This window comes from Carcharodon carcharias, chromosome 12, assembly GCF_017639515.1.
Source record: "Carcharodon carcharias isolate sCarCar2 chromosome 12, sCarCar2.pri, whole genome shotgun sequence".
Taxonomy (NCBI): domain Eukaryota; kingdom Metazoa; phylum Chordata; class Chondrichthyes; order Lamniformes; family Lamnidae; genus Carcharodon; species Carcharodon carcharias.
The window spans coordinates 81,051,767-81,069,899 of NC_054478.1; the positions used below are offsets into that span (position 1 = coordinate 81,051,767).

General features: G+C 46.8%; 1 protein-coding gene across 2 annotated transcripts in view; it reads left to right on the plus strand.

Annotated features, from left to right (window-relative positions):
* Positions 1–18,133, plus strand: part of cdca7a (cell division cycle associated 7a) — a 52,347-nt gene that overhangs the window by 33,303 nt on the left and 911 nt on the right. Inside the window, exons 2-9 of one of the 2 annotated variants that reach the window (XM_041201377.1) lie at positions 9,008–9,130; positions 9,231–9,356; positions 10,010–10,279; positions 11,300–11,377; positions 11,991–12,176; positions 14,312–14,452; positions 17,170–17,319; positions 17,931–18,067. In XM_041201377.1, coding sequence (XP_041057311.1) covers positions 9,008–9,130; positions 9,231–9,356; positions 10,010–10,279; positions 11,300–11,377; positions 11,991–12,176; positions 14,312–14,452; positions 17,170–17,319; positions 17,931–18,067 — 1,211 coding nt within the window. The remainder of the gene's footprint in view (positions 1–9,007; positions 9,131–9,230; positions 9,357–10,009; positions 10,280–11,299; positions 11,378–11,990; positions 12,177–14,311; positions 14,453–17,169; positions 17,320–17,930; positions 18,068–18,133) is intronic. The other variant, XM_041201378.1, reaches the window with a different exon arrangement.

Here is an 18,133-nt window from a genome sequence, read left to right on the forward strand (position 1 = left end):
CCCCCCCCACCTCTCTTTCCCCCCTCCCCCCCACCTCTCTTTCCCTCCCTCCCCCCCACCTCTCTTCCTCCCTCCCCCCCACCTCTCTTCCTCCCCTCCCCCCCACCTCTCATCCTCCCCTCCCCCCCACCTCTCTTCCTCCCCTCCCCCCACCTCTCTTCCTCCCCTCCCCCCACCTCTCTTCCTCCCCTCCCCCCACCTCTCTTCCTCCCCTCCCCCCACCTCTCTTCCTCCCCTCCCCCCACCTCTCTTCCTCCCCTGCCCCCACCTCCCTTCCCCCCCTGCCCCCACCTCCCTTCCCCCCCTGCCCCCACCTCCTTTCCCCCCCTCCCCCCACCTCTCTTCCCCCCCCACCCCCCCCACCTCTCTTCCCCCCCCTCCCCCCCCACCTCTCTTCCCCCCCCCTCCCCCCCCACCCCCCCCACCTCCCCCCCACCCCCCCCACCTCTCTTCCCCCCCCTCCTCCCCCACCTCTCTTCCCCCCCCCCTCCCCCCCCACCTCTCTTCCCCCCCCTCCCCCCCCACCTCTCTTCCCCCCCCTCCCCCCCACCTCTCTTCCCCCCCCTCCCCCCCACCTCTCTTTCCCCCCCCCTCCCCCCCACCTCTCTTCCCCCCCTCCCCCCCACCTCTCTTTCCGCCCCTCCCCCCCACCTCTCTTTCCCTCCCTCCCCCCCACCTCTCTTTCCCTCCCTCCCCCCCACCTCTCTTCCTCCCCTCCCCCCACCTCTCTTCCTCTCCTCCCCCCACATCTCTTCCTCCCCTCCCCCCACCTCCCTTCCTCCCCTCCCCCCACCTCCCTTCCTCCCCTTCCCCCACCTCCCTTCCTCCCCTTCCCCCACCTCCCTTCCCCCCTGCCCCCACCTCCCTTCCCCCTGTCCCACCTCCCTTCCCCCCTGCCCCCACCTCTCTTCCCCCCTGCCCCCACCTCTCTTCCCCCCCTGCCCCCACCTCTCTTCCCCCCCTGCCCCCACCTCTCTTCCCCCCCTGCCCCCACCTCTCTTCCCACCCTGCCCCCACCTCTATTCCCCCCCACCTCTCTTCCCCCCCTGCCCCCACCTCTCTTCCCCCCCTGCCCCCACCTCTCTTCCCCCCCTGCCCCCACCTCTCTTCCCCCCCTGCCCCCACCTCTCTTCCCCCCCTGCCCCCACCTCTCTTCCCCCATTCCCCCCCCACCTCTCTTCCCCCCTTCCCCCCCCACCTCTCTTCCCCCCTCCTCCCCCCCACCTCTCTTCCCCCCCTTCCCCCCCTTCCCCCCCCACCTCTCTTCCCCCCCTTCCCCCCCCACCTCTCTTCCCCCATTCCCCCCCCACCTCGCTTACCCCCCTCCCCCCCACCTCGCTTCCCCCCCTCCCCCCCCACCTCGCTTCCCCCCCTCCCCCCCCACCTCACTGCCCCCCTTCCCCCCCCCACCTCGCTTCCCCCCCCCACCTCGCTTCCCCCCCAACTCGCTTCCCCCCCCACCTCGCTTCCCCCCCTCCCCCCCCCACCTCGCTTCCCCCCCTCCCCCCCCACCTCGCTTCCCCCCCTCCCCCCCACCTCGTTTCCCCCCTCCCCTCCACCTCGCTTCCCCCCCACCTCGCTTCCCCCCCACCTCGCTTCCCCCCCTCCCCTCCACCTCGCTTCCCCCCCTCCACTCCACTTCGCTTTCCCCTCCCCTCCACCTCACTTCCCCCCCACCTCGCTTCCCCCCTCCCCTCCACCTCGCTTCCCCCCCTCCCCTCCACCTCGCTTCCCCCCCTCCCTCCACCTCGCTTCCCCCCTCCCCTCCACCTCGCTTCCCCCCCCCCACCTCGCTTCCCCCCCTCCCCTCCACCTCGCTTCCCCCCCCTCCCCCCCACCTCGCTTCCCCCCACCTCGCTTCCCCCCACCTCTCTTCCCCCCCCACCTCTCTTCCCCCCCTCTCTTCCCCCCCTCTCTTCCCCCCCTCTCTTCCTCCCTCCTCCCTTCCACCCTCCTCCCCCTGCACCTCTCTTTCCCCCCCTCTCTTCCCCCCTCCCCCCTCTCTTCCCTCCCCTCTCTTCCCCCCTCCCCCCTCTCTTCCCTCCCCCCTCCCCCCTCTCTTCCCTCCCCCCTCCCCCTCTCTTCCCTCCCCCCTCCCCCTCTCTTCCCTCCCCCCTCCCCCTCTCTTCCCTCCCCCCTCCCCCTCGCTTCCCTCCCCCCTCGCTTCCCTCCCCCCTCGCTTCCCTCCCCCTCCACCCTCTCTTCCCTCCCCCTCGCCCCTCTCTTCCCTCCCCCTCGCCCCTCTCTTCCCTCCCCCTCGCCCCTCTCTTCCCGCCCCCTCGCCCCTCTCTTCCCGCCCCCCTCTCTTCCCGCCCCCCTCTCTTCCCGCCCCCCTCTCTTCCCGCCCCCCTCTCTTCCCGCCCCCCTCTCTTCCCCCCACCTCGCTTCCCCCCACCTCGCTTCCCCCCACCTCGCTTCCCCCCACCTCGCTTCCCCCCACCTCCCTCCCCCCCACCTCCCTCCCCCCCACCTCCCTCCCCCCCATCTCTCTTCCCCCCCACCTCTCTTCCCCCCCACCTCTCTTCCCCCCCACCTCTCTTCCCCCCACCTCTCTTCCCCCCCTCTCTTCCCCCCCTCTCTTCCCCCCCTCTCTTCCTCCCTCCTCCCTCTGCACCTCTCTTTCCCCCCCTCTCTTCCCCCCTCCCCCCTCTCTTCCCTCCCCTCTCTTCCCCCTCCCCCCTCGCTTCCCTCCCCCCTCTCTTCCCTCCCCCTCCCCCCTCTCTTCCCTCCCCCTCCCCCCTCTCTTCCCTACCCCTCGCCCCTCTCTTCCCACCCCCTCGCCCCTCTCTTCCCGCCCCCTCTCTTCCCGCCCCCCTCTCTTCCCGCCCCCCTCTCTTCCCGCCCCCCTCGCTTCCCCCCCCCTCGCTTCCCCCCCCCTCGCTTCCCCCCCCCCTCGCTTCCCCCCACCTCGCTTCCCCCCCACCTCGCTTCCCCCCACCTCGCTTCCCCCCACCTCGCTTCCCCCCACCTCGCTTCCCCCCACCTCGCTTCCCCCCACCTCGCTTCCCCCCACCTCGCTTCCCCCCACCTCGCTTCCCCCCACCTCGCTTCCCCCCACCTCGCTTCCCCCCACCTCGCTTCCCCCCACCTCGCTTCCCCCCACCTCCCCTTCCCCCCACCTCCCCTTCCCCCCTCCTCCCCTTCCCCCCACCTCCCTTCCCCCCACCTCCCCTTCCCCCCACCTCCCTTCCCCCCACCTCCCTCCCCCCCCACCTCCCTTCCCCCCCCACCTCCCTTCCCCCCCACCTCCCTTCCCCCCCACCTCCCTTCCCCCCCACCTCCCTTCCCCCCCACCTCCCTTCCCCCCCACCTCTCTTCCCCCCCACCTCTCTTCCCCCCACCTCTCTTCCCCCCCACCTCTTTTCCCCCCCACCTCTTTTCCCCCCCACCTCTTTTCCCCCCCACCTCTTTTCCCCCCCACCTCTTTTCCCCCCCACCTCTTTTCCCCCCCACCTCTTTTCCCCCCCACCTCTCTTCCCCCCCACCTCCCCTCCCCCCCACCTCTCTTCCCCCCCCCTCCCCCCCACCTCTCTTCCCCCCCTCACCCCCACCTCTCTTCCCCCCCTCCCCCCCACCTCTCTTCCCCCCCCTCCCCCCCACCTCTCTTTCCCCCCCTCCCCCCACATCTCTTCCTCCCCTCCCCCCACCTCTCTTCCTCCCCTCCCCCCACCTCTCTTCCTCCCCTCCCCCCACCTCTCTTCCTCCCCTCCCCCCACCTCTCTTCCTCCCCTCCCCCCACCTCTCTTCCTCCCCTCCCCCCACCTCCCTTCCTCCCCTCCCCCCACCTCCCTTCCTCCCCTCCCCCCACCTCCCTTCCCCCCCTGCCCCCACCTCCCTTCCCCCCTGCCCCCACCTCCCTTCCCCCCCTGCCCCCACCTCTCTTCCCCCCCACCTCTCTTCCCCCCCCACCTCTCTTCCCCCCCTGCCCCCACCTCTCTTCCCCCCCTGCTCCCACCTCTCTTCCCCCCTCCTCCCCCCCACCTCTCTTCCCCCCCTTCCCCCCCTTCCCCCCCACCTCTCTTCCCCCCCTTCCCCCCTTCCCCCCCACCTCTCTTCCCCCCCTCCCCCCCCACCTCGCTTCCCCCCCTCCCCCCCCACCTCGCTTCCCCCCCCTCCCCCCCCACCTCGCTTCCCCCCCCTCCCCCCCACCTCGCTTCCCCCCCTCCCCCCCCACCTCGCTTCCCCCCCTCCCCCCCCACCTCGCTTCCCCCCCCTCCCCCCCCATCTCACTTCCCCCCCCTCCCCCCACCTCGCTTCCCCCCCCCACCTCGCTTCCCCCCCCCACCTCGCTTCCCCCCCCCACCTCGCTTCCCCCCCTCCCCCCCCACCTCGCTTCCCCCCCTCCCCCCCACTCGCTTCCCCCCTCCCCTCCACCTCGCTTCCCCCCCACCTCGCTTCCCCCCCTCCCCTCCACCTCGCTTCCCCCCCCTCCACTCCACTTCGCTTCCCCCCCTCCCCTCCACCTCGCTTTCCCCTCCCCTCCACCTCGCTTCCCCCCCACCTCGCTTCCCCCCCTCCCCTCCACCTCGCTTCCCCCCCTCCCCTCCACCTCGCTTCCCCCCCCTCCCCTCCACCTCGCTTCCCCCCCCTCCCCTCCACCTCGCTTCCCCCCCCCTCCCCTCCACCTCGCTTCCCCCCCTCCCCTCCACCTCGCTTCCCCCCTCCCCTCCACCTCGCTTCCCCCCCTCCCCTCCACCTCGCTTCCCCCCCTCCCCTCCACCTCGCTTCCCCCCCCCTCCCCTCCACCTCGCTTCCCCCCCTCCCCTCCACCTCGCTTCCCCCCCCTCCCCCCCACCTCTCTTCCCCCCCCTCCCCCCCACCTCTCTTCCCCCCCCCTCCCCCCTACCTCTCTTCCCCCCCCCCTCCCCCCCCTTACCGGCCTGCCCCCCCCCCCCCCCCCCCCCCCCCCACCCCCTTACCGGCCTCCCTCCCTCCCTCCCTCCCTCCCTCCCTCCCTTCCGTTCCCCCCAGGCCTGCCTCTCCTCCCCGCACCCCCCCCCCCCCCCCCCCCCCCCCCCCCCCCCCCCCCCGCACCTCTTTCCCCCTCTCCCGGGCCGAAACTTGGTGTTACGTTTTATTTGATAACACTTTTTAGTAATTTGGGACATCTTACTGTATTAGAGATGGCATATAAACGCAAATTGTTGTATTCATAAGGATTTAGCAACAGTTGTGGTTAGCACAGGGAGCCATGCACACTGTGACTGTGCTTCAAATGGTGCATAATGGCGTAGTTGAAAAGTTGACTTCTAATTTTGCCCTTCCACTACCCGAGGGAGGTTAGAGTTGAAATACAACGTTTGGACTATTAAAGAGCAGATATTGCAGTCACTCGGTTTTTAGCGCAATTATACTTGTGCAAAACATTTTTGTGCGTTTAAATATTGTGTGCTGATAGGGGTAATAGAGTGGTTAATTATTGATAGTCACAAATGAAAGTTAAATTTAGTTCCAGATTATTTGATTATCAGGAAAATTAACTGCTTAAAATAGCAAACTGCTAGGATATATAGTTAGAACATTGGAATACAAACCTAATGAGGTTTTGCTGAGTCTGTACGCTGCATTGATTAGCGCGCTGAAACGGAGTTTAGTAAAAAGTGCTTGCCACAATATGTAAATAGATATGCAAATATTGTAGATTCAAAAGAGCAGCAATAATTATTCGAAGTTGAAGGGGTTTGAGTGCAGCTATAATGAAAAAGACTTTTAAAAAATCAACCTCCACAGCCTGGAGTAAAGGCTGTAAAGGGAGACCTCTTTAAAATGGTATAGTAAATCAGGTATAGTAAATCCTGACTATTACTTTAGAATAAGGCAGAATATAACCACAGATTCTAAGAATAAACAAGAAAAAACTACCAGAAGGAACAATTTCTCAGGCCAACATAAATCTAAAATGAACTACCAGGTTACAGACTTTTGGGCATTTGGTAGAAAGTAAGAATATAAGGACACATTCAATGTGCTGAAATGGCCTTTTCTACTGTTGATTATTCTGTTAGTAAGCTAAAGAGAAACCTAAGGACAAATTGACAGAACTCATGACTCTCCTTGAACTCCCTAATAGACTCCAGTTTGAAAACTGATGCCCTAACCTATCAGTAAAGACCAATTTTCAGTGTGTCTTCCCTTCCACCTTGTTTGGAATTTGAACAAGAGGTTGTTAAAACAAATCAGTAAAAGTCAGGCAGTCATCCCAACATTATAACAAAGTGGCCTTGTTCAACTGAATTTGACTATTTTGTCTAATAAATAAATGAGAAATAATGTTTTGCACCTGCATTTTTGAATGCTTTCTATTGTAGGTAGGAATGCCTATAGTGTGATTTATAATGTTTCACCCTGTAAATCAACAGTAGTTCCAGTGCACAGCCCACTTAACTATTAGATTTATTGTGGGACAAATGGTTGTAGCTTAGTGCACAACACCTCAAACTAACAAAAGGGGAAGAGAAATCATGATGTTCAAAGACATAATTTCTCATTGTTAATTTGCATAAGGCACTGTTTAATTCGGTGCTTGCATATTTGCTTTGAAATTTCTTTAAGACTGGGACCGACGATTAGGTTTTTATACCATATATGTCGATTGCAGATATGGCTGCCATTTTGTGATCGGGTAGTAACTTTTCACTATTGTTATGAGCATGCTAACAAATGTCACTAGTGGCTAATTAAATTACCAAATCATTGTAAGTTATGTTCATTATATTACTTATTTCTTGCATTGGAATTGTGAATGTATTTTGATCAAATGAATTTCTAAATGCTCAATCTGAACGAAAACCAAAAATGGTGAAAAAACACTGCTTCTGCCAGTTCTGAAAAATGGTCTACATCTGAAATGTTGAATTTTTTGAGTTTGAACTTCTGTATCCTTTAATGAAATTATAAGCAATTTTACCACTATTACTTGTCCCATAAGTCAAAACTATTTAACTAGATTTTCTTTTTAAATGTTCTACAGGAAAAGACTAGTTGATCTATCTAGCCTGTCCTATCCAGTCATAATGCCTTGTGCATCATGATTCAGACACTTCCTATCTGCTAGGAGCCATATAATTTCTTGGAAGAGGCAAAATCCAGGGTCATACAAGGGGGGAAATCTGGAAATTTCCTTACTGACCCTTTTAGATAATCAAAACAAATCCAGAAGACCATATTGATTCCACTAATTACAAGGTACCTACCTCTTGCACAACTTGACTACTCATTCAGCTGCCTTGAATATGCAATAATTAAGCATTAACTTCATGAGCTGGCTACCTGTTCCCACAACTTTACTATTTGCTGGGGACAGAGTGGTGGGTGGTGGTGGAAATTGCAATATTTCTATTTAAACTGAGTACTGATGAGCTCAATGTAGGAATTGCCTTGGAGCAATTTTTTCCCCCCGTTTTAACTGTGTATATTAATTTGGCACCCTCACATTACCGGATGTATTAATACCTCATTAGCCCTTCCTGTTAGATAGGAAAGAAATAATGAAAAGGAGAAAGGGATATTGTAGGTCAGTTTTTAAAATATTGTTGTTGTTGATGGTCAAGATCCATCTGTTGAAAGCTCATACTGTGCCGTTGTCTCTGTCCTATCATGCCATAATGTTTAAGTAAGCATTGGCAACAAAACATGCCCGTTTCTAAATCCCTGTGGGTGTAATGTTTGCTAGGTACTCAACCTTATTAAATATTTTCAGTGGATTTGAATAACAGATTGAACTTTTGACTTTATGTGGCTTAAGGGCGTTACTTAAGTCCTGAAATAATAAGCCCATTCATTTCAGTAGTTTTGTTATCTTACCATTTTAAGAGTGCTGTGATATTCCTACTGCAGGTAGCTGCCAAGGTTTGTTCACACTGTTTTTAAAAAAAAATATTGCACAGTCACTTTCTAGATTTGATTGAATTTCATGGTGTAAGTGTGTGCATTAAAAAGTATGAATATAGTACCCATGAGTGCATTGTATACTTGCAGTATTCATGTAGTGTGTTGTCTTTTAACGGAAATACAAGCTGTAGCTTAAAATCTTAACTTGAGGCTTTATGTTGTAAGTAGAGCATGGCTTCTTTTGTGGTGAAAGAAAGTGTTCTGTATTTCCAGATAACTTGTGTTGATGAAACCTGGTAATGATCTGAAAGGCCTAGTGGCATTACCATTTCAAATGTGAAAGCCCAGTGGGGCACCACACATGAATTTTTTCATTGCTTGTGGAGAACCTTGAAAAGATTTGCAGGCTGTCATGTCTGTTGGAAACTGTGCAACCACGTCTAGGTCAGGGTGCAAATACAGCCTGTCTGTGACCTTTTATCTCTGATTTGTTCAATTTTTACCTTTGGGCATCTGTCAGTTGCACTCATTTTAAGAGGACAATTGGGTTATTTGCAACCTTTGCCTGTAAAACGTTAATTAATTTCATATAATTGATAGTGTAACTGGGAACTTTATTCAGTACACATGTTTAAACCTGCATGCTGCCAGTATTGTAAGCAAAAAAAAATACAGTGGTTCATAAATTCTTATGAAAAATCTGCCTGCACAAGTGTTCTGGGAGATGCATATATGACTAAAGTTTTAATAAACTTGTATTTTGTATGAAATTTGCAATCGTTCAGAAATACTTTGAAGTTCATTTGATTTGCTTTCAGCTCACGTTACTATCACAGATCAGCTGCTCTTTTCCTGGTTGTGAATGTTCCAGCTGGTATTGAAGATTTCTGTATGCAACAAAAACTTTTATCTGTCTACTTTGGTTACTCAAACCAACCTAAACATGCAATTTGAATATCGAATAAGCACAACTGATGATAAATATCTACAAATCTCAAAAGCCCGTCTGCAAAGCTAGAATAAATTGACTGTGCATTCCATTTACATAGTACAAAGCAGATTCCGAGTATGACCACGTGTTATGCAAAGTGAATTCCTTGCAACTCATATCATTAAAACCTGACACTAAAGAAATTATTTAAAAGGTATTCAAGATGGTATTTTTTTTATCTTGCAGCAGATAGACCTTTCTGGAAAGGAAGAATTTAAAGACTTCAGAAACGTGGCATTGGTTCCCATGGAAACATCATCATCAGATGATAGCTGTGATAGTTTTGCTTCAGACAATTTTACGAACAGTGTAAGTGTAATTTAAGATTGTGAATGCAAAAGAAGTCGACTACAATTACCTTTAATATGATAGTTTGCTATGATATAACAAGTTTTCTATTTCTTCTCAGAAAGCTAAATTCAGAGCAGAGATCCTGACAGACGAACTGGCTCAGATTTTTAATGAGGATTCTGACAACAACGAATCATTCGATGGTTTTTCTGAAAGTGACCTCAAAGATGTGATGGAAGCAATGGTATATACTAAGCAATGAAACTTGATTAAACATAAAGTTCACAATTTATGTCATCTATTTAAGTATGGTAATAACTTGCAGAAATCTTGGGTTCCAGTTTTTGGTAATAATTTGATGCTGGTAGAACAGCAAAGTCAGTATTCAAAATCCTGAATCAACAACTCAAATTTTTGCCAATTCTCTCCTTTCAGTTGGAACTATTATGCCACATGAAATTTCTTGGAAGTGATGCAGTGAATGTTACCAATTATCTTTTTGTATTGTCATCCATAGACAGTTATATTCAAACTTAGCTGAATGATCCTTCTGGGTTTGTGAGCTGCCTCTTGACTCAGAGCAATTTTTTATAATAAAATTAAAGCTGTGTAAATATTTTGTAGCTTTTAGCAGCATCTGAATATTTATAGGGGTTTGTTTGACTTGGAATTTGCACTCTTCACACCTGCTCAATGCTGAAATCTTTATGAAAGCACAGGATGCATTAGAACTTCTCTCACAATGGCATTTTTAAAAATATTGAGTCAAAATTTGTTCTTGCTTTCTCATTTGATTGCAATTCATGTTTTGGAGTGCAGTTGTTGGATATGTGTTCAGACCAAATACTGCACAAGTTGTTTAAGGAAATGTAATATTTTAATTATTTGTTTTATAAGAGTGTTGAATCATCTGAATCAGAAGAGGAAATGACTTATGAAGATAATAAAAAATCTGGAAAGAATCCAAAAACACGGAGCAAGCGATCTTTTCCATTACGTGTGGCTTTTAGATTTCCATCTCGCAAAAACAAAAATATGCCAATACCAGACACTTGTGTTTCCTTAAACAAGGATTCAGCATCTGAATCTGATTCTGACCTGGATGAACAAAGAGGAACAAATTTCCTAAAGAAGAGAGCTCTAAATATTAAAGAAAACAAAGCTATGGTAAATACTGCATGCATACCTACTGTAAATTGCTTTGCTTATTTGTAAAAATTTAAGCACAAGAAGGCAATTCATGTGACAGTGTCAGTGCTTGTGCTAGCTTCATATTAAAGCTCATGTGAATGGCATTTGTATTGCATGTAAAAATGTTGCTTTCACACCAGAATGTTGCCTGCTGCAGTTTTGAAAATGAGCCCTGGTAATTTAATGGAGATGAAGGGGTAGATTTCTTGGCATTTGCCCGCTCCCTTTGAAGCTGGTGAATGATGTGGGGAAAAAAATAATGTGATTGAATGACTGAATTATTGCGCATGGTAGTGCGTTACTTTGCTGCTCAGCTAGAGTTATGTTCAACCTGGCCTGTGCCTTTTTAAGAAAGCAAAGTTTAAGACATATCAATCTAAACTAGCAGCTAATTGTAGGCAGGGGTATTAAAGTTTATGGAACCAGAGCAGATTGGAGTTAAACAGACCAGCCATGATCTAATTGAATGGTGGAACATGCTCGAGGGGCCGAATTACCTACTCCACGTCTTAAATCCATACATTTCTGAACTAAATTTGAGTCAACTGAGGGAAGATTAGATCAAAGACAGCATCAGAAAAGAAAATTCGAGTGAAAATGGACAAGGCACTGGGTGAATCAGAAAGGATGGGAGCAAAGAGAGAGAAATTCTGTGATTATCTAATAAACCCAATAAGGAATATCGGACAGACTTTTTTATCCAGCGTGTAGTTATGATGTGTAACTAGTTCCCACAATGAGCATTTCAGCCGAGTAGCATAGATAAATTTAGGGAGAAGTTAGATAAATGAATAAAAGAGAAGGTAATAGAAGGATACACTGATACAGAGGGAGGAGGCTCTAGAGGATCATAAAAACCGGCACAGACCAGTTGGACTGCATGGCCTTTTACTGCGTTATAAATTCTATATACCATAGAAGTCTATTGTAAAGTCCTCTTAAAAGTAATAAATGCCTTTAATATATTTTATTTGTATCTTGATGCTTTGATTCAAGTTGGCCAAACTGATAGCAGAGCTGAAGACTGTTCCAGGACTTTTTCCACGCAGAGTTTCTGTTCAAGGAACACCATCGGTAAGTAGGTGACAGGCTGGGTTTGTTGCAGTATGCTCAGAACTGTTTAGAAATGATGTGGAAATTATTGTATGCAGTAAGTATTTAAGAATTTACATAAATGTAATCAATTACTTAACACGAAGCACCCTGAACTGCAGTTGTTGGGCTTGATCTGCCAAATTAGTTGAGATGTTTTTACATGTTACTTGTCCTGGCTTTTTAAACTGTTGAATCTTCATTATGAATTTATAGATTTACATCATCATACTGTGAACAAGATGCCTTGCATGGAATGTATCAGGAAATAGCCCACCAAATTATATATATTTCCAAAAGATTACTGTATAATGTATTAAAGACAAATTTCAATTAGAGAAACATCCAACCATATATTAAACTTAAGCAGAAATAATTAAAACATAAAAAGACAATTGTGTATTAATGGTTAAAATTAAATATTATTGAATTAGCGCACAACACCTAAATAAGTTACATTTTAAATTGCAGAAGCATTAGTTATGTTTAACTTGAATGTTCTAAGATTTGTGTAGCTGTCTGACTCTTGATAGACTTGTGCACTAAATTTTGCAGATAAATTGAAAAATTTTCTGTGAATTGTTGTATTTTTCAGAGACCAAAACGTCCACCAAGAAATGCATTCACAGAAAATGCTTCTAGACGAAATCCTGAGCGTGGTGCTCGACCTCACACTCGGTCAAGATCCTTGATTAATGGTCCTCCTTCTCCATCATTTGAGCAAGAAGATAATGTCAGCTTTATGAGGAAAAGAAAGTTTCTAGATAATGACTTCTCTGAGGTAGAGTCATTAAGTCATTTGTGCTGCTATTAACAACACCTTTCATGGTGCACTGACTTTGCCAGCTTAATCTGCATCTCTGGTGGTCACTTGTAAAGCCTAATAACCTTTACAGTTAAAGACTTTATGTTCATAAAAATTATAGAGATCTATTTCAGTAGTGTCTGCACTAACTGCAATTAAACACTTGGGAATACATGCCTCATTAAGAAATCTTGAAACATTGAAAGTCAATATATTTTGTTTTGAAGCTCTATGTAGCACTTGACTTTACAGGTTGGCAAGCAGAATAAAAACAAATATGATGAACCAGCTTGTCTTCAGTATTAACTTATCTGTTGAATGCTCAATATAATAGCTTTCACAAATTAAACATTAGTTGTGTAGACAAATGTTCCATTACATCTTGAGAATTTTACATTTCTCAAGCCCTAAATAGATAATTAAATTCATTTATTGTCTTTGGGCAAATTTTAGATGTTAGCAACCTCTGCAACCTAACATCAAGCTGATCTTGCAGCTGCTTGGCCCTTCATTGCAAAAACTGCCGACTTCCATCTCTGTAATGTTGTTCACCACAGCCCATCTGCTGCTACAACCTCGTCCATGCCTTTGTCTCTTCCAGGCTTGATTATTCCAATGCTTTCCTGGTCATTCTCCCGCCCTCAAAAACGTCAGCTCATTCAAAACTCTGCTGTCCATATCCGTCTTGCAACAAGTGTCATCCATCCTTTGTAGCCTCGCTAACTTACATTGACATTAAAATTCTCATTCTTTTGTTTAGATATGTTTGCTTAAGGTCTCCTGAATTCTCGGTTCTTCAGACTCTGGCTTCTTGAGCATACTCACCGCCTCCCCCCACCCACCACCACTTTCACCCCATCATTGACACCTGTGCTTTCAGTCTTCTAGAACCCAATGCTTTAGAACTCCAGTAAATTCCTGTGTCTACACTTCTTTCTCTTTCAACGCACTCCATTTAGCATCTAATTTATTTACCAAGCTTTTGGTTATTTCTCATATTTACTACTTTGGCTTGGCTTTTATTTTTGTCTAATTATGCCTCCTGAAGGGATGTTTTGCTACAATCAAAGGAATGATATAATTGCAAGTAGTTGTTGATAACTATTTTGAAACTTCCAAGCTGGCACTGAAGACTAGTTGTTTTAACATGCACTTTGAAAATGCCACTGAATTTCTTTTAGTAGGTATCACCTTGCCTGGGTTCCTACTGTAAGTTAATGTACTGAAGAGTTTCTGTGCCATTTGAATGCAATTGCTTAACTTGAAATATTAGGTATTTCAGATTTTTTGGAGGGAAAAACATGACAATTATAGTAGTGATAGAGAAATTGCTGTATATTAGTGTCATCTTTCATTTGGATAATGGCCTGGGTTAAAACATTGCATTGTAGTTTGCAACCAATGGGATCAGAAGATTATTCAGGATCTGAGCATTTGGTTTAAAAATTGCAGCACCATCTCATTTATGACCCAAGTATTTTGGCTTTTTAAGTTCACTACTTGGGGAGACTACTCTAGTGCGCACTGCATCCAATATTACTGTTGTCAAATGCATCTTATATTTAAATTCTAATACAGTAAAAATGATTCTATATGTATGAGGAAGAACAGGCTATTTTCTCTCAAGAAAAGTAACAAAGACCAGATAAAACGTAAAACTTCCATGACTATTATCTCAACAATGTATCTTGACAATCCTCAAAAGAGGAACCTGAAGCACAATTGTGAACTTTTGCAATTTTTACATCAGCCATCAGTATAGCATTTCCGATTGGCAGTTAAGGCTGAATTACAGAGGTGTTACGTTTTGGAATTGGGTTCAGACTGGCCAAACAAAGCAGGGCTGTCATCAATTTCTTGTTGGCCTGTGTGTTTACTGAATGTTGAGATGTTTGTATAATCCCCAGCTGCCTGCCTGTGGCTGAATGACCATTCGATTCTTATCTCAATGTCTGCATATACTGAACCCCACATCTGTTCATTTAGTCAGTTTTCAGCTGTTGTAGGAGGTTCAATATTTAATATTGTTTACAGATGCTTATGGATCGCTGTAAGTTTGTGATTTACGTATTGAGGTTGTGACTCCATCCCTCCTCTCCTCACCATCACAGGGTGAAACACCTCTTCGCAGGAGGAGCCGACCCAGCATACTTACCATCCCACATGTGGTACGACCAGTTGAGGACATCACACAAGAGGAATTGGAAAATATTTCTTTTTCAGCTAAAGAGAAAGTTTATAGTAGAACCACAGTAAGTTTTTCAATTCTACATGTACTTGTATAAAAATATAATGAATATTTTCTTTTACATGATTCCATCTTGTAATTTTTATCACTTTAAAAAAATCTTAACTTCTACATACTAGAAGTTCAGATAACTGGTAATAATGTTAAACTTTCCCATGCAGGACCTGAATATTGCTGAAAAGAGAGACACATTGCTGAAGCTTTTTGTCTTGCCCTCATTTGGCATTCTTGTGTTTGTCCTAATTTCAAAGGATCCCAGTAATTTATACTGCAGGAGAAAAGGATTCTGATTGGTTGGCAAGTCGACTGTGGCCGAGGCATTGCCATGGAGAAAGCAATGGGAAACTATAGACTTCCTGAACTCTTAGACAGATTTTCAAATGGGCCAAAGGCTGCCACCTTTGGACCTGAAAAGTTGCCTAGTCTACGTCAAATTACCCTGGAAAGGGCAAAGTATCTCAAAATTGAATAACAGGTCAATCAAGCAATTTCACCTTTACTATTATGCAGTGGCGATGCAGCTGTTGTTTTCCACTAGCAGGATGCTGCTGTCAGTCCAAAGACGTTCTACCTACCACACAATTGACCAATGTCGTGTATGAATTTCAGTGCTGGTACAATGCCAGATATGTAGGCCATACGTTCCAGTGACTGGCTGATTGAATCAAACAGTATGTTGCTTCGGTTGTTTGTAATGGGCAGAGTACAGGGAGAAACTTCCCATTGATAGAAGGATTGAGAATCAGAAGACACTGCTTTAAGGTGACTGTCAAAAGCCTATGCTTGCAAAACTCAAAGCAAAGTGTCTAGTTTTAGATGTGATTACACAATTGGGCAGCACTTGCTGAACAATCCTTAGTACCCTAATAGCTACACCAACAACAAACTTAAAATAATTAGCTGAGCTTGTAACATGGCTCATTTATGCTTGCTACAAGTGATATACGTTCATACGCAAGGACCTGTTCTCTGCAAACAAAAGAAATATGTTCAAGCCTTGCGCCTTTTTTCAGTTACCTGTTGCTTTCTCCATGGCAATGCCTTGGCCAATCAGTGTTGACTTGCCAACCAATCAGCACTCTTCTACTCACCCAAATACTGCCCACTTCCTAAGCAAAAAAAACTTCTCATGTCGCCGTTGCTTCTTTTGCCAGACATGTTCCCTAGGTCAGGAATGGCTTAGTATAGTTAAGAGATAAGTTATCTCTTAACCTGTTTTGTTGGTATTAGTTTGGTTGAATGATGATTGTTGGCTAGAAAACTGGGAGAACTCCATGTTCTTTTTCAAATGGTGCCCTAGGATCTTTATTCACCTGAGCAAATGCCTTTTAATAATTTCACAACTTTTTGAATGACCAAGCTCCAATTCAGCCTTTAAACAGTGTGTTTTAGTCGTAACCTTATGCAACGTTTGTGTTTCTCACCAAAAATCGTTGTGAGATTGTCAAATAGTAGTTAAATGCTGTGGACCTAGATTCGCACTGAGGTTTTTTTTTAAATTGTTCTCAAGATATAGGCCATGTTCTTATGATTGCATTTATTGTCATTGTCTAGTTACCCTGAAAAAGCAGTGGGCTTTCTTAAATTACTACAGTCGATGTGATGGTTCTTCCACAAGTGCTTTTTAAAATTATTTGTTCATGGCATGTGAGCATCCTTTATTACCCTTGGGAAGCTGGTGAGCCACTGCTTTGAACCGCTTTGGTCTATGTGGTGTAGGTATGTCCACAGTGCTGTTAGGGAGGGAGCTCCAGGATTTTGATTCAACAACAATGAAGGAATGGTGGTTATATAGCCAAATATGATTTGGAGGGGAATGTGGAGGTTATAGACTGCTCAAACTTATTTCACCAAAGACTCTTTTGCAGCCCATTGGGAGAGAGACTGCTTTTATATCGTGAGCGTGGGCTGCATTCATACTGTGGTCTCACAAGATGCAAGGATAGTCCCATCTATTATCCTGTACACAATTTATTATGGTGTTGCTAATTATTTTGCGACGCCTTCATCTTGTACAAGCATTACATTTCTATTCTCAAGTGTATTAAATTTTGATTTTTTTTAATGCTGTGAGACCGTAAAATAAATCTGAAATTAAGTTGGTGTGCAGGTAACTATTTAGCCTTTTTAATATAGAGAATTTTGTTTTTTTTTTTAAAACTGCCTTTTTACTAATCCGAAAGAAAAACAATTTTTTCCCCAACTTTTATTCTGTTTATTTTCCTTGTTTGTCAACATTACCTAAGCAAATCCAGAGTTGCAAAACACAAATCTATGTTGTAATTTTTTGAGGGAAGAGTAAAATTGTGAATTAGGATGGGAAGCATTAACATCCACTAAGCAGTACTGATAATAGCTGCAAAGAAGCAGCAAAACAGAAACTGAGGAGAGTGATTGTATAATAGGATCTTCAGTATGGCGGCAGCAGGGGGTGGGTGGCAGCGGCGGCAGGGGAGTCTGAACCTAAAATTTGAGAGAGTTTCCATATTAATCATTGAAGCTAAGGAAACTTGTAAAATAAGGAACTGCCGAAACGGGGTCTGTGAAAAAGGATGTGCTGACGGAAACATTATTTTTGCATTCCAATCACTCTCCTATTTATAACTATTGGCATTTCACTGTGTTTTCCTATTATTCCATGTCATTTTGGGGCATATTTTACTCTTAAAAATTTAAAATTGATGTGCCGACAGAAAAACATGAAGGTATTTGTTCTTGCAGGGTTCCACTTGCCACCAATGCCGTCAAAAGACTATTGATACAAAAACAAATTGTCGAAACCCTGAATGTGTTGGAGTCCGAGGACAGTTCTGTGGTCCGTGTCTTCGCAACCGCTATGGTGAATTTGTTAGAACTGCTTTATTGGATCCTGTGAGTACCGAGTTTTTTGTCCAGTTTCATGTGTGCTTATAAAGTGTCCTCTCTTTATTGAGCTAGTTAGCTTTAAAACAATAGGATTTGTGCATTATTGCTTTCAAGCTAGCAACCACATGACTAAGGAGCTAATTGTATCCGAGAAGCTTCCCTGCTCTTTTGCCCCCATGGTTTATGTTAGGGATTGTTTCAGGTTGAAGGTTACTGTGTTTATTTAGAAAGTAATGATGGAAAAATATTTCATTTACAGTAACTAACCTGAATTTAATAATTTTTGTGTGTAGATCAATCTTATGCAGCTTTTATTGTTTCCCTCAATTTTCCTGTAATTAGAAGCAAATATTAAGCCCTTCGCTACATGACCAGCCTAATGAGAATCAATAAAAATTGTGGTACTTGTCACTGCAAAAGGTAATTTTCTATTTTAGCATGACATACTTTGTTCGCTTTTTTTTCCTACAAAAGTAGAACACTTTGGATTGCAGAACTTTTGACATGTCTTTGGTTGGGAAATTAAAAATGGTATTAAAAGTGCTCCTGCACATTGCTGTTTAGAAAATTTAACAACAAAGGTTTCATGCTGATAATTCTCTTACCTCTGTTATCAGAACTGGCATTGTCCACCTTGTAGAGGAATCTGCAATTGTAGCTTCTGCCGACAGCGTGAAGGTCGCTGTGCTACAGGTGTTCTTGTTTACCTGGCCAAATATCATGGATATGACAATGTTCATGCTTACTTGAATAGGTAAGTTTTTAGTATTTTGCCAATGCAAATTATTTTTTATGTAGAGTGTTTTCAAGTAAAAATCTG